Source organism: Tripterygium wilfordii, chromosome 21, assembly GCF_013401445.1.
Source record: "Tripterygium wilfordii isolate XIE 37 chromosome 21, ASM1340144v1, whole genome shotgun sequence".
Classification (NCBI taxonomy): domain Eukaryota; kingdom Viridiplantae; phylum Streptophyta; class Magnoliopsida; order Celastrales; family Celastraceae; genus Tripterygium; species Tripterygium wilfordii.
This window is the reverse complement of record NC_052252.1, coordinates 8402808-8420327: the sequence shown is the minus strand read 5'-3', so window position 1 is coordinate 8420327 and position 17520 is coordinate 8402808. Positions and strand designations below refer to the sequence as shown.

The window sequence follows — 17520 nt, the reverse complement described above, 5'->3', positions numbered from 1 at the left end:
ATATTTAAATTTTGAAAAAGGTGATAAAATTATCTATAAGGATAAAGATAAGCATTACAATAACTAAACACGTGAATTAAGAAGTTGGAAGTTTGGGAGGGAAAAAAATGGGAAGATGTCTTCTACTTTTATATATAGATGATATGAACAAGGTTTTAAAATTGGACCGGTCATCGAACTAAAAATTTATTGGTTCAATTGAAATTGAATCGGGTTAAAACGTGTTTAACATAATAAAATATTAAATATATTTATTTAATATACATAATAATTTAAAATTTTTCAAAATTTCATAATACTCCCAATAATATAGAAAGTAGGTGTACTAATACTTGTTTTGCTATTAATCGTTGGAGAAAAGTTTTATAAGTTATTTGAAATAAATATATACTTGTTTCGTTATTGATCTTTGGAAGAAAGTTTATAAGTTATTTGAAATAAATATATATAGATATTTATTTTATTAAATTTATAAACTTCAATAAATATATATACATATGAATATGAATATGTATACCTTCATCACATAGATTGTTTATATATTTATTATATATTCATAGATATGTATACACATTTTTGAAAAAATACCATATATTCAATTAATTTTTTAGTTTGAACAGAAAATGTCTTACTGTCCGGTTGAATTAGCCGGTTCTCTGAAAAGATCCCGGTTTGCTTATATCCGGTTCATAAGACACAAATCGGACAGGACACCGGTTGAACCGGTCTGATTTTCAAAACAAATTATTACCTGCGTGCCGGCATTAGTCATTAGAATAGACGGAGTGAGTGAGTGACGCACCCCTATCCCTAAACAAATAAATAAATAAATAAAAGAAAAAAGGTGCCCCAATCTCTCTTTTCCTCGCTCTCAAAGAAACCCTAACCTAGACGAAGCTTTCATTTGTTCAGCTGATTTCACCGCTGTCGACGACCTAGCGTTTATCCAACTTTCCGTTGACATTCTACACAGGTGACGTCGCCTCCTTCTGATTCAGTTGACAACGGAATAGCTTACTTTATTGATTTCGGTAGATTTGCTGTTGGTGTAGAAGTATCAAACTACTATTGACATATTGCATAAGATTTTTTGTTGCCCGTCAGTTTGGTTTCTGTGAAAGCATAATAAACTGCGAAAAAGCTGAATTTTTACTGCTAAATAGTTGAAATCTAAGTTTACTTCCTTTAATCGAAGTAATTGTCGGTCCTATTTAGGTTATTAGTCCCTTTTTTTCTCTCTTTCCTGAGGATTTTTTCTGCTGGGGAAATTAATTCCGTGATCATGCTGTTTTTTGCGGTTAAGATGCAGAAATCTTATTTCATCCTCTAATTAGGGTTTTTTTGGCCACCGAGCTTCTTTAGATGGATTAGATCCTAGGATATTTCTTTTGGTTTCTTGATGAATCACTGATATATAGAATTTTGGAAACCTTGAATAGTATGAGGTGCTATTTGTTATCCCATAACATTTTAAGCTGGGTCACTATCTTCAGGATGTCTAATAAGACAAATATAATTATCTTTTTTTTTTTCTTTTTCTCTTCATCTTTTTGACAGTAATTAGTTGAAATTTGCACTTTGATTTGTTAGTTCTAACATGTTCCTTTCAGGAACAAAAAAGTGACTGATTGATGAATTTATTTATCAGGATTTAGTTGAATAGTACCTATAAGGTGTACGGGGTATGGGTGAGGTTTGCTTTTAGAAGTCTGGGATGAATAAAGATGTTGTCTAATTTGTAACATTGGAGATTATTGTGGGTCGTGTTTGGCTTTTACGGCCATGGTATTCTTACTTAAAGTTTAAAAGTTTGGTTGTTGCTGCGTCAATTTTTTTTTTTTACCAAAATAAACTTTTGTTGCAGTAATCATGGCTGACAAAGCTCAAGATTTGAAGGACGAGGTGGGAGAGGTAAATTCTTTTACTTTTCTTTCCTGTTACTAATTTATGATGCAAATGGCAGATAGTGTTAGGATTAAATTTTATCTGGAAGACCAAAAGTATATTTAAGAAGAACATTGCCCTTATTCCTTGTATGCACAGGTGGCTTCCTTTCCTGGGCATTGTTAGGGTTTTTGTATTGACTAGATTTTCGTTGCAGCTTGCCCCCTTCGATCCTACCAAGAAGAAGAAGAAGAAGAAGGTTGTGGTACAGGATTCTGCTGATGATTCTGTGGACAAACTAGCTGAGAAAACTGAATCATTATCTGGTAACCCAATAATAAATCTTATTCTTTGATCCAGTGTTATCTTTTAACATTTGTATTTAGCTTTCCATGGTAAACTTGTTAGCTTTTGTTCAGATTCTTTTTTTACCCCCTCTTTGCAGTTTCTGATGGTGTTGAAAATACATTTGCTGGTATGAAGAAAAAGAAGAAACCAGTAAGTGTTTTTTTAATATAAAATTACTGAATGTCTTAACTTTATCTATTATTGTCAGCTGGAAGTGATATGCAATCCTTGCTGTACTATTGTAGGTACAAACCAATATATTACATGAGGAAATTGGGGATGCTGTAGAAGATTTGGATGGTAAAAATTCTCATCCTTTTGCCCTAAGTTTCCTTGTAAACTAGAAAAAGAGTTAGTTTTTGCTTATGTATTTTCTCTATGCTTCAATAATTATAATGTAAATGTTTTCTTTGGTCTGTTAGAGCATGCTGGCCAGGATGAAGAAGCCGAAGCAATTGATCTACGACCACGTTATCCTTGGGAAGGAAGTGATCGAGATTATGAATATGAGGAGGTATTTATATTCTTCAACGCATAGATGTGCATTCAAAGTACTATGGTAATTTTTTAGGTTTCTAAATTGGCTAATTTCTGTCTGGGGTTCAATTGACTGTTTCGTACGCATATTGATGCATGAAATGATTCTATAATTAATGATGTGAAAATGGATTTTTCCCAATAGGTCTAGATAATACTTAATAGGGTCTTGTCAGGCTACCTCCTCCATCTGAGAATTACATGTAAAGAAATTTAACCTACGCATTTGATGTCTGATTCTTGAAAGGTCTTTTAATGATCTGTCTTTAGTCATTGGTTGGATTCTTGGATGGGAACCTAAAATGTTGATTCTGAGGGAACGGCCTATTACCAAACAGTGTGGAAAATGTGTAGATAAAGGCAGTTTACTACTTTTCTTTGGTGAAGTTCAAGATTTAAGTTTTGGGGTTAGGGTGGTGAACGAGCTTGGTATCTGTAGGTGGGTTTCAGCCTGACAGATTTGCACAACAACTAAACCAAGTAGTGGACAGTTTCATTTTCTCCAGTGCAGACCAAGAGTGGGCTTGGATTGATGCATTATTCTTGTACAAATTTTCAAAATATAAACAGAGTAAATAGCTTTGATACTACTGTATTGTATTATACAAGCTGAAATGTGAAGGATTTAGGAACTGGAAGTTTTTGGACAAGCTCACTTAGTTGAAATTTCTTGTAGCAAAAAGTCTTAAGGTTTTACCAATCATTTTTGAGGCAGTAGGATTGTATTCTACATTTTTGAAAGATAGTCTGTTTCTTTACTTCCAAATTTTCTGGAACACCCTGCCCAGCTTGCATTAAGATTAATTGTAAATTGTCCCATTTAAGTATCTATCATGGAATACTATTACAATTGTCCATTTAAGTATCTGTCATGGAATACTATGTGCATTTTCTATTGGCAGTTTGGAAAAGGATTGTGCTACTGATTTCAATATTTTCTGTTAGTTGCTGATATTTTCATATCCTTCTATTTTGTGCAGCTTCTTGGGCGGGTGTTCAACATATTACGTGAAAATAATCCTGAACTCGCTGGAGATAGGCGTAGAACCGTGATGAGGCCTCCACAAGTTCTTCGTGAGGGCACAAAGAAAACTGTTTTTGTGAATTTCATGGATCTTTGCAGGACGTATGTTCTTGCTCTTTTGCCTCCTGTTGTTTATTTAATTTTTAGTGTCTAAGGCATAGAATAATGATAAAATGTTTGATGGTTCTCTTTTGCCATTTGATTATTACGAATATGGACCAAATGGTTCTGTACATATTGTTTTAAGTATTTATACCTTTCGATTACTTAACTGTTATGATTTGTTAAGTATGACATGTTCGCATTTTGCAATAATAATGTGCTTGGCATCATATGCATGTGAAGCTAAATTTGTAAATAATATTATTTTTGACGATCATTACGCATGATTTATATCTACTATTTTAATAATATTGTAGACAATGAAAAACTTTTAAATTGTTCAATTTATTGAAACCAAAGAAAATATGAGAATGATTTTATCTTTCAAGCGTGTTACCAATCTTGTTAAATGCCTTGATGATCATGAATGTACTATATTTTGTGCCCTTTTGTGGAAATTAAGAAACTCTAAATTGCGCTGACATTAGTCTCCCTTTTTGTTGTCAGGATGCATCGGCAGGCAGAACATGTCATGGCTTTCTTGCTGGCTGAGTTGGGAACTAGTGGATCTCTTGATGGACAGCAGAGGTTGGTTGTTAAGGGTAGATTTGCCCCCAAAAATTTTGAAGGGATTTTGCGTCGATATATAAGTAAGTATCACATCACATTCAACCAGAAGTTTTGTTTTTGTAATGTCTATAGATAAATTAGCTGTCCAAATAAGGAGCTTATCCCCTCAAATGTTTTCCGCTTCTATTACTAATTTGTGTTCTTGTTTTCAGATGAGTATGTCATTTGCATTGGGTGCAAAAGTCCCGACACAATACTCTCAAAGGAGAATCGTCTCTTCTTTCTCAGATGTGAGAAGGTAACAGCTCGTATATGTGTAACCATTCTTCTGTTAGTCTTTCATTCCATCTCTTATCCTTTGCACTTAAGCCCTTACACAAGTCCTGACCTTCATGATACCACTGCTCAATAGTTTGTTCCCTCTACTTTGTATAGCCTCTACTTTGTATAGCCTAGTTTGTTGTTGTTTAATATATTTCTCATTAGGCTCGGATGATGATGATGATGTGAATCGAATATTTATAAATTTATTAACTCGCACTAATTCTTCTGTTAGCATGATGTCAAATGTTATTGAAAAGGTGATGTGCAAGAATTCTTACATACTCACATGATGGTGCCCTCATATGATGCTTCATGCCTAATTCCTGCAAAGCTATCTGTGGAGGTTCATCCTTTTTTTTGGGAGATACGTACTTGAAATGGTTGATATTGATATAACTTCATGAAATTTTGTACTCATAACTTGGTTATTGTTTACACACAAAAGGCATACTTCTTCCTGTGAGCGCATGGATACATGTTGATTGTTTGACTGTGTGATAAAACCCAAGTCTAATACAGCAGAAATAGGTAGAAGTAAACCCTGGAATTAATACTGGAAAATAGCAGATAGACAAAACATAGTCACAGCAGCCAACTATAAGAAAGCTAGCGCCTCCGAATCCTCCCAACCAAAGATTCTCGTAATGCGATAAAACCCTAATTACAGGCAACACCCTTCTTTTAGTCTAGCCCCACTGCCTTAAACTGTTAAAAAACACAACTGCCCTCTATTTTTTGTCCTTTTAAAGACCTGCAGGTTCTTATCAGTGTGAAATTCTGTTAATGTAAATATTCATGGAGAAGGCCTATGATGATTAAAAATTGCCTACATTGTCTGATTTTCTTGTATGATGGAGGAAGAGAGAATTTCTAAGGCATGTAACGATTCACACTATGCAGATTTTTTTGTGTTGCCTATATGGCAGAGAATAATTCTGAGGTACTACAGGGAAATATGTGTATATTGTTACAAGTAGTAACTACTCTTTTGTCAGCAATGCCATTTTTTTTTGAAGATTAGATCATATAATGTGGAGGAGATTCTTTACATCTATTGAGAACTGAATGAGATCTCTCATTTACAATGATTGCTGTGTTTCTTAAGCCAAGTGTTTATTAAAAAAGGTCTTGAAACATTCAGTATTTTAGATGTTTTGGTCCCCGAGTTTCATATGAGGTTTTATTATCCGAGGTTGGTTTCCTGTTCCTAGAGTTTCTTAATTCTTTTTTCCCCTTCTATTTTTGCAGTGTGGCTCTGGTCGATCGGTTGCACCAATCAAAGCTGGCTTTGTTGCTCGTGTTGGTCGCAGGACTGCCGGGACTTGAGATCTTTCTGACTGAGAATCTGTCTATTAGTTTGCGGATTTTGTTGTGTTGTTTTGTAGTCTACTATGTGCTGCTCACTCAGATTTTGACTAGAGGATAATAATTGTAGCAGTCATCATGTTTTCAATTTCGCTACATTTTTGCATTCGGGTTTGCTTATATTCAAATGAAATAATGGTTTATGCATACTTACATTGTCCAACTTTATTTGATTGTGCGGTAGAAACAACGTTGTCATATATCTACCGTCTCAGATGTATTTTTCATTTCTCACAGGTCATGAGTTTATATCATCAAATTTGATCTGGTTATGTCCTGCAATTCCATTGTTCATTTTAACTTTGATTTTCTGTCCCTGTGCGTTCTATTTCACTTTTGTCGTCAGATTCATATGATGTTTGTTTAACATAGCAGCGAAGTACCGAAATTCTGTTTTAAATTTCATTTTGTTGACCGACTCATAACTACAAAACCTAATAAATGCATTGGTATGGCTTTGAAATATTTTAAGCTTCAGTTGATCTTACTTTTCAGGTTAGAAAATCATGAATTGCTCAAGTGATTTGATGAATACCCGTCACATGGGGATGGGGTCCTAGTCTAGCATCACAAGTTTGTGGTTTAACTCTATTGAAAATCCAGGTTGATAATAGGAGGTTTTTTTCTCTTTTCAACCCGCCCACAATAGGGATGACACACTGTTTGCTAACCTAACTCTACAAAGGAATGAGCTTTGGGATAGGCCCGCCTACGATAGTGTCAGCCCATGGGCCTGCACACAGTTGCGTGTGCTTTGAATGAAAACATCAATGATGAATACGCAATATATGGGACGGGGGTCCAAGTCTAGCATCACAAATTTGGGTTTAACTCTCTATTGAAAACCGAGGTTGACAATATGAGATTTACCATCCCTTGTAAGTTAGACTCTAAACCCACCATCTTTCGATGTGGGATTCTCATCATGATTCTAAAACACTATTTGATTTTATTTGAGAAGTAATAAGTAAATTTTTTTTATTGATACACAATCTTGTAATGACCTGTCGCGAAAAATTTGCAAAATGACTAAAATAACATTGACTATCAAATTTTTTTCAAAATATTCACAATGCATTTATTATTAAAATAAATAATAGAAATATCCAAAACAAACCGAACAAATTAAATATGCGGAAGCTTAAACGACAACAACCTAACAAACACTACCAACAACCCCGCAGATTCTAGTATCGATGTCATTACGATCACGTCGCCGGATGCTGGTCGTCATCTGTGAACTCACCTGAAAGTGGGGAAACAAAGAGATTGTGAGCTATAAAGCCCAGTAAGAGTAAGTACCCAAAAGGATCTCAGATACCTATGTGATAGATATCCGTGCGAGTAGAAAGCAAATGAACGAAACGACCAATGACAAACGAATACCGAAACAATATCTAGGCTAACCATCAACCACATGACCCACTAGGCCAACCTCAATAATAAGGAACGATCAGTAAACTAAACATTTACAGTGTTTACCATGTTTACTCTATGTCTTCGATTCCCTGAGGTGGGCAATCACTTTCTAATCATGATCTTCTCCTCTATACATGCATGTTGGTAGTCAAAAATTTAAAAGAATAGCCAAAGGAGCAATATTGGTCGCATCGACAAGGTTTTGCCCACACCAACTTCTCAACAAGAATACAAAGGGACTCCATGTCGACTGCCTTGCTTTCCCTTATACAATGATCAATCAGGCACCCGAAATTCTATGGTGAACTCTCCGGGATGACATGGCTCGAATGAAGAGTCAACCAATAGGGAAACAGTTACAAAACTCATCACGTGGGTCTGGCCTAGATGCACTGATGACCCATCTCCTATGCCGCAATCAATACATGGTTAAATGGTCCACGACCGCCGATTGGGAGATCAAAAAGTAAAGCAATGTCAATAAATTCTTTTCATTCACATTTTACCACCAGCTATTGGCTAACCCCATCTCAATCATCTTCTCTTAGAAGTCGAAAGAATACACTATGAGGCGGATATGTAGATAAAAGTCAAAAGCCCTAAAGTACTCTCCTTCAACCCTAATTATAATGTTAACCCCACACACACATATACTTATGTGCATATGCGTAAATCTGATGAAATACGAGCTTTTGTTTTTAGCCATTGGATCAATCCAATGGCTGAGATAAATTAGCCACTTAAACAACCAAATACCCATATCTTATGAGACCCGATCCAGCTGAACCTCTTATGTCCATCTCCTCTCAGATACGAAACCCTGACATCGATCTCATTTGCGCATACGGAGAAGGGCTGGAGATTGGATTTCTTCGTCATTCTTATTAGGTTTTCTTCATCGTGATGACCTCCAGCCCTTCTCCATATGCGCGAAGGAGATCGACGTCGGGTGTCGTATCTGCGCATAAGAGTCGGACTCTATATATGCAACTTAATTTTTCGTTTAGTAATTAGTTTTATTAATTTTTTAGTAATTCAATATTGAAATTATTTTTACGCACATTCGATAAATTAATATTTTTATTATTAAAACTAATTTTAATAAATTCAATAATTTTTGAGCATTAAGAAATTCATTATTTGAAATACATGTATATAAATATTTGTATATATATATATATATATCATTTATGAGGAATTCTTCTAAGCGTACTTAATTTACACACTTAAAATACGCACCTATGTTTTCACCATTGATTTGAAACATGTGGGACCCAAAGCAGTGGGTCCCACTTGTTATTTCACTTATCCACACCCTTAAAAAGTGGTGCGTATTTTAAGTGCGTAAATTAGATGTGCATAAGAGAATTCCTCTATCGTTTATTATACACTTTAATATATATATATATATATATATGTTCAATACATTAAATTACTTATATATTTGAAGACCCAAAGATCTGCAATCAATGAAATGTCGATTGAGGCCTTCGACAACCCTGCATGATCACACTAAAGGTAGACCATGATGATTGGATATCAGTGTGGTGTCAGTCGAGGAAACTCCGATGGTCAGTTGGTGATGAGGAGAATTTGTAGTGAGAGAAGCAAAAGGCTTTTAGAGAGAGAAGGAGAGCAAGATACCTCGAGTAGTTGAAAGAAGTGAAATACTTTTAAAGAAAGGGGGAGAAAGATACCTCCGATAATTAGAGAGTTAATGAGGCTGGAATCTCATGTATTTATAGTGATCTTGGCCACATGTAGAGCACATGGTTTCTGACTTGACACTACTTGGGCTTTGATTGGGTCTGGGCTTGTGGAGGAGCTTTTTGGTAACGATGGGCTTTGAGTCTTGTAGAGTAGACAACCCCTTTGTGGGTTTTCTTGAACTTGGCTATTATACGCCTTATTGTAGATTGTCCAGGCTCTCATGAGCCTGTTGGGCATGGCTCAAGACTCTCATGGATCTTTGTTGAGTTTGGCTAAGACTTTTGTGAGTCTAGTTGTCGGTCGAATTTTGGGTCATGGGCTTGCTCGACTAAGACTCTTATGGGTCTAACGTTGTTGATTGAGGCACTCGTGGACCTTATCGTGTAGATTTGTACGTAGATGATTTTTGAGCCATACAATATTTATTTTATACACATACATGCATCTATATATACACAAAGAATCACACATGCTAACATGCAAAAGTACAAAAGCCCTCATTTTTATTTTCATATATGATTATATACAGATATAGATATTGAATATATATACACACATATGCATAAGGAAATTTTCACCCCTTCGAGTCACTACCCAAAGTTCCAAATTTCCAGTTGGGTCACTCGAATCTTGATGATAAACCGGATCCTCATAGCCTAGTTTCCTAACCAAGTCATCCAGGATCCTTCCTCGACTCAGTGATAGGTATGATAATACCTATTGTTTTTGGTAGAAATATCCCCCTCTTAAGCTTTCTTTTGATAAATAATGAGTGTATTTATGTGTTGATTTGTATTTTGATAGGTTGATTGCGGTTTGGATGAAAAGCGACGGAAAAAGGGCTGAATTGAAGAAAATGTCCACCGACCTTCGTGTATTCAAATAGTCATAACTTTCTGTCACATTATTGGAATTGAGCGCAACAAAAGGCATTGGAAACTAGACATCTCAAGCTTTCCGTAGAATCTAAAATCATGCAAATCGGAGGTCATATGGAGAAGTTATGGTCATTTGAATCATGTGCCTAGGGGTAACGCGCCTAGACGCGCGCCTAGGCGTGTCGCGCCTAGGCGCACAAATTGTGCACGCCCAGGATCACTCCTGCACGCCCAGTCCAGAGAGTTGGACTTGAATTTGAAGTTGTGCACGCCTAGGATTGCGCCTAGGCGTGCGCCTAGGCGTGTGCCTAGGCGTGGTGCGCCTAGGCGTGAAAACAACGCGCCTAGGCGCAAAAAGCAATTTTCTGGGGTGTTTTAAGTCGCGATTTGTCCGAGCTGCGGGAGACTTTTAGACCTAGAACTGAGTTTCTGGAGAGCGAAACCAGAGGGGGAAGGCGACTCTTGGAGCTAGGAGGAGAGATTCTTCAGCTCAACTTGGATCTACTCAACTAATTGGGTTTATTCATGATTTTCTCATCTCTCCTTTTGTGTTTTTCTCTCATTATGTGTAACTAAATCTCTTGTGCCAAGGCTAGGTTGAAGCCTTGGGTTTGATGACTTTGTTTATGACTTGATTTACATATATATGAGTTGATTTGGGTATAAATCTTGTGTTTCTATGTTTGATTGCAATTTCTTCATGCTTGTGGTGTTTGGCCAACACCTAGGTTTTTTTGGATGAAATTGTTTGGAGAATTTGCTTAGACAATAATATGTCAAGTAGATTATGCTTCTTGAAACACTTGATTATGAATGTGTCTCCCTTTAATTAGGTGACAATTTGTATGAATCCTAATCTCCATAGAACTTCATGAATTCCTATGCATGTTTAGACCAATAGGATGGCTAGAATGTATTTAGGAATATCCGACCTAGACCAATAAGATGGCTAGTAATCGATTTTAGGGAGATTCGACTTAAGTGCGCTAAAACCGACTTAGGTACGGATTCGTTATGCCCGAATTAGCAAATATGTGTGTGAATTTATGTCATTCCAAGTCATTTCCCAAGGGGGATTCCGAAGCCTTGGTGTTCATCTCATATTTGTTAAATCATCTCATTTGCATTAGTTGCATCCTAATTCTAAGAAAATACCAAAAACACTTTGCTCTTTGCTTGTTTTAGTTTAATTACCAAACCAAACAATCTTGAGTTGAATTTTACTTTTGATTGCATTGTCCATATATACATACAAATAGACATTTGGATTAAACATAACACCGTCCCTGTGGATTCGACCCTTGCTTATCATTGTGCTGTAGTCGCCGACTAGTACACTTGCTAGTAAGGTTAATTTAGACCCAACACTCAGCATAACTCGTTGTCCTTCCATTTCACCTATCACCAAAATTTCACCCAATCAGACTTCAACATAAATTCATAATTCCTAGATCTCATAAATTTTATATTTTATTATTGTTGTTATTATTATTATTTTTTCCTACTACCGACCTTTTAAACCTTGCTTCGATACCAAAAATGTAACACCCCACTTTTAGGGCGTCACATGGCACGGTAAATTGTCCAAAAGCCAATCTCGTGACCTTTGACCCAACCACTGTAAGCCTTATCGAGCATAAAATAAATAAATACAACCTTAATTATTAAACATATGTTTTATTCTTACAATATCCCAAATTTACACCAAACTTAATAATTGTAATATTCTAAAGTCACAATCATTGAGGCCACGTCCTCCTTATTCTTCTCCGAAAGTCTTGAATTATTTTTCTACACGATTGAAACGTGCAGGAGAGGTCAACCCGGCTATATCATCAATTAAAAATATTAAAGATGACATGTCCAAAATATACTTTAATTCAAGAAAGTAAATATTCAAAACATCTGAAAAATCACTGTTCATGACCGTAGAGAAATTCTTGTACACAGAGTAAGGGTTAGTCATAGACTAATCCTTTACTAGGCTTAGTCGTAACTAGCCTCCAATCACATTTCTAAGTATGGTTTAATCATAGACTAAATCCATACTAGGTCTAGTCAAAACTAGCCTCGAATTCAATCAATCGCCTGAGTCGGTATAAAATCACCCATTTGGCGAAATCAATCCCACAACCGGGCCAGGGTTGAGGGTAGCTATGCGCACATGCTAACTTCATAAATTACACAAATCACTTCACCATATTCTCAACATAGAATCAATAGGTACATGAACAGTTTTAAAAGCATCAATATTTAGAAACAAATTTACCCTTTAAAAAAAAAATCAAAGGCCAACACTTTCCATGCTTCAAACTCAACATCATTTTCCAAGGCATGTTTCACTAAAAATTCAGCAATCATTTCCACTCTTGCGAGTAAAGAAATCTCTTATAATACCATAAATCAACCATTAAAAATTATCCAAAATTTATACACATAACCCACAGACCATTTCCTTGTTCTTCATAAACATTTCTTATGTAATATCGAAATTTGCAAATAAAGATGCACAAAATGTTTCCACATACTTTTTATAAAAACTCATAAAATAATTTATATGTTATAGCATAAGGACGCCTCACCTTTTTCGCGTTTACTAAATTTTTAAACGGGTGTCTTTCCTTTACGTTTATCGAACACCAAATCGGGACCTTCATCCTCTTGTCCTATATAACCAAAACATAATACAAATATCACAAACAATCCTAAATCACTAATCAACCCTAAACATATCCCATACAAATTGTACTAATCACCAAAAACCCATCTCACCAACCTAAATCTCTTACCCGAAACAAATGATAATATTGACTAAGTTTTATGTCATAACACAGATACCATAAATCGTTTGCCTATTAGTACAGACATAAATTGTTTCACAATATGAATCCTATCTAATTTAAAAGATACAAAAATCCTCACTGTATTACATCTTCCACCAATGAAATATAAACCAAAGAATTATATAAAAATATCATATTTGAATTTTACCTATACAGGTAAGACTATCCCGTTCTTATACCAATTAAAACTCAGAAAACTATCAATTATGGATTTTCCATTGTTGTTCCAGACCATTCGTCAACCATATACACAATTCAATCATAAACTAACAACCCTATATAAGAGTTACTAACCTATAACTTATATACTAAAAATCATAACATAACTAGTTCCTTAGATTTATAGGAATCTTACCGAAAATTACTTCCTTGAATAAAACTTGATCCGATCCAATCCTTAACCCCAACAATAAACTAACCAAATCCAACACCTTGATCAACAAATCATATCACAAACAATACTCCATATCAAATCAAATAAGAAATCTAACTAAACCAAAAAACCATATTACTAAAACAAAAACCTTACCTTTCTCCACAACAAAATCTCTGTGCCTACAGCCCCTTATCACAACTTTGGGACACTCTCTGCTAATTATTTGAAACAAAGCAAATAGAGAAACCACACTCCCTTTTTTTATAGATCAAAACTTGGTTTAATTATTGCATCCGTTAGTATGCTTATAACTCTCTTATCATTAACACACCACTAACCCAATTAATCCAGCTCTTAAACATTTCTATAACAGTTTAAACAAACCTTGTTAATTAATAAACTAAACACACCAAAAGACATGCCCTTAAATCACTCAAATGATCATATCTATACTAGGTGTCCGAATACCAACTGTATAAGCACACCAACCGGGTTATCATAATGGCTTAGTAATGCCTTGATCTTTTGACAATAATTTTAATTCATTTGAAAATCATTGTAGACTTAATTTCTAATTTAATTATTTTAAGACTGCATATTCAAAGCCACTTTTTGAATATACAAATGGCGCTTTGCTATTGGGCATCAAATTTTGGAATATTACACAATATACTCAGTTCAAACAAAAGAAAAGTGCTACTATTATGGGTTGGAGATCACTAGTTTGAGGTTAACTGGGGAGCAATTTTTTGGATATTAAGATAGATAAGCCGATCTACATGGACCTGCCGATTTCTTGTAAAAAAAAGTCGGTACATTTGTAAACATAGAGATTTCCGTAGAGAAATATGGATCAAATGAATAACTTCATTGATAACTCAACCAGAAAAGCGTGTACAGAGAGTATACAAGCAATGTGTATGTAAAAACTTCAAGAAGTATCTAACCTAAGGTAAAGGTATATGTAGACAGAAAAGTACAAGTAAAAGGTGCTAAAAGACCCACCTAAAGTAAACCTATATACAGTAGCTACGTGTCGTTTTATAGTTTGACACCCTCTACAAGGTGAACGGTGAGCATCGAAAACGTTCTGCTTGTGCAAGAGATATTGAAGTTGATGCACTGGAATAGGTTTAGTGAGAAAATCACTAGGTTGCTTAGCCGAAGAGATATGAAGAAGATGTAGGAATCCAAGTTGAACCTTTTCATGGACAAAATGATAGTCAATCTCAATATGTTTGGTACGTTCATGGAACACGAGATTGGTACCAATGTGGATAGCAGCCCGACTATCATAATGTAAGGAGATAGGTGTAGAATGAGGTACATGCAAGTCTTTAAGGAGAGCAAATAACCAAACAAGTTCATTGCAAGTGTTGTCCATTGAGCGGTATTCGGCCTCAGCCGAAGAACGGGAGACAATATGCTACTTTTTGGATTTCCATGAGACAAGGGAACCTCCCAACAGAACACAGAAACCACTGACGAAACGTCGGGAGTCAGGGCAACCCTCCCAATTAGAGTCAGAAAAAGCATTAACAGTGAAATTGGGAGCGGAAGGAAAGAAGAGCCCTTGGCCAGGAGAGCTCTTTAGATATCGAAGTACACGATGTGTAGCGTGCAGATGTTGATCAGTGGAATGCTGCAAAACTAACTGAGGTTGTGAACTACATAACTGATGTCAGGCCGTGTCAAAGTCAAGTACATTAGTCAACCACTTAGGCGACGATACAGAGAAGGATCCTTAAGTATGGTGCTAGAATTGGTAGAGAGATGAAAATTCAATTCTGTTGGCGAGGCAAGAGGTTTGGTACCCACAAAACTAGAATCATCACGTAAATCCAAGGCTTATTTGCACTGATTGATAGACAAACCGCGACGGGAACGACTAATCTCAAGCCCAATAAAGTATTTCAGAGAGCCTAGGTTTTTGATTTTGAAGCATGTGTTCAGATAAGTTTTGACTGATTGAGTAAGAGTCTCATTTGTACCACCAAGGACCATGTCATCAACATACAATAAGAGGGCCACGAAATTAGGACCCTTGCGAAGAGTGAACAGAGAGTAGTCATAGTGTGATTGGCGAAAACCAAAAGCAAGAAGCACTGATCGAAATTTCTCATTCCATTGTCGTGATGCTTGCTTGAGGCCATAGAGAGATTTATTCAGGTAACAAACAAGATCCGGATGAGTAATGATATAACCAGGAGGTTGAGCCATGTACACTTCCTCGAATAAATCCCCGTTGAGAAAGGCTTTGTGTACATCAAGTTGATGGAGAGACCAATTGCATATAGAAGCCAAGGCAAGGAAGACTAACAGTAACCATCTTGACGACCGGAGAAAAGGTGTCAGTATAATCAAAACCAAGCTTTTGATTGAAGCCTTGAGAAACCAACAGGGCATTATGCCGTTCAATACTGCCATTTGGGTTATATTTCAACTTATATTCCCACTTGGAACCAATAAGACGTCGCCCTGCAGGTAAAGAAGTGAGGTCCCAAATGTGGTTAGCCAGCAAGGCATGCAACTCAACATCCATGGCTGATTTCCAAACTGAATCTTTCATTGCCTTAGCAACAACTGTGGGTTCACGGGTGGCCGAAATAGCACATAAGAATGAGCATGAGATGAGGAAAATTTTGCATAATGTAAATGCTTACCAATATGATAGGGAGGCAGAGCAACAGTCCTTTGAGGAGTGTTGGATGGAGACATACATGAAGCACTGTTACACTCATAATCGTGCAAATGAGAAGGGGTATGCTTGACCTGCAAGGATCGATGAATAGGAATAAAGGTGGTAGCAGGTGTAGGTAGAGCAGCAGAGGAAGTGTTTGAGGCTTCTGGGGCTTCGATAGGAGAAAGTAAAGCTGGTGGAGAAGAGTAGGAAAGGAGATCAAGTGGGGTTCAACCAATAAGGATGAGGCAGTGGTGAAGTCATCAGGTTCCAGTGAGGAAGGCTGAACATGAGCAGGTGAATGAAAAGGGAATTTGGATTCATGAAAGTCTATATCTCGAGTGATGAAAATTTGGTGAGATTCTAAATCAAAAGGTTTGTATCCTTTCATGCCAAAAGGATAGCCAAGAAAAAGACAGGCACGGCCTCGAGCTTGAAATTTTGAGCGTGCATGTGGAACCACGGCCATATAGCATAGGCAACCAAAGACACGAAGATCACTATAAGTGGGTGGCCGACTGAAGAGTATTTAAAAAGGACTATGTTTATCCAATTGGTGAGAAGGAAGACAATTGATCAAGTGAATCGCAATAAGGATACAAAAGCTCCAAAAATTTTTAGGAAGATTGGCATAAAGACGTAAGAGCCAAGCCGTGTTGAGAATGTGTTGGTGTTTGCGTTCTACCACCCCATTTTGTTGGGGCATGTAGACACAAGTGGTTTGATGGAGAATGCCCCGTGAGGCATAAAAATCGTGCATTTTAAACTCGAGGCCATTGTCTGAACGAATGGTTTTGATTTTGGTATGGAAATGAGTCTCAACATAGTTGCAAAATTACTCAATCTAGAAATGAGTTTCGCCCTTGGAAGACAGCAAATAAATCCAAATGGCACGGCTAAAATAATCTACAACAGTTAAGAAGAATTTGTATCCATCAATACTACATGTATAAGTTCAAAAGGGGACATATTGTGTGCTATACTGACAGTACAGGGTTTTCGCTTCATTTTGGCTAGAGGACATATAGCACAAAAATCAAAAGGAGTACAAAGAGGTTAGGGCAAAATAGCACTAGCAGACATTGATGGATGGCCTAGAAGATGGTGCCACAACATGGAATCTTCAGCAATAGTGGAAGAATTCAGAGCAAGATTGGCCGTGGAAGAAGCACCCTTCAAAAAATATAGTCAATCATGCATGTTCCCCATTCCAATCCTCTTCGAGGTGACCATGTCCTATAACACACAAGAAGTAGGGTTAAAGTTAAGGGAACAATGATGAGAAGCTGTCAATTTACTAACAGATATGAGATTAAGATTAAAGGTCGGGACACATAACACATGATGAAGAATTATTCCATCATGCAAAGGCACACAACCAACATGAGTGACTATATGACGTTCCCCATTGGGGAGAGTGACAAAGGAAGCAGGAGAAGGTTGTGCGTCATGAAGATATC

The 17520-nt window shown here is 36.4% G+C and overlaps 1 protein-coding gene and 1 non-coding gene across 2 annotated transcripts; both read left to right on the top strand.

The window, feature by feature from the left end:
• The first annotated feature begins 814 nt into the window (after positions 1–814).
• Positions 815–6354, top strand: LOC119988253 (eukaryotic translation initiation factor 2 subunit beta-like). The gene is made up of 10 exons (XM_038833224.1): positions 815–973; positions 1865–1911; positions 2102–2210; positions 2330–2382; positions 2478–2532; positions 2655–2746; positions 3750–3895; positions 4403–4545; positions 4678–4763; positions 6038–6354. The coding sequence occupies exons 2-10, from the start codon at positions 1870–1872 to the stop codon at positions 6113–6115; spliced, it is 804 nt and encodes a 267-aa protein (XP_038689152.1). The 5' UTR covers positions 815–973; positions 1865–1869; the 3' UTR covers positions 6116–6354.
• LOC119990271 lies at positions 5590–5670 on the top strand. The gene has a single exon (XR_005465997.1). It is a non-coding gene; the product is annotated as a small nucleolar RNA SNORD34 (small nucleolar RNA).
• Positions 6355–17520: the final 11166 nt, after the last annotated feature.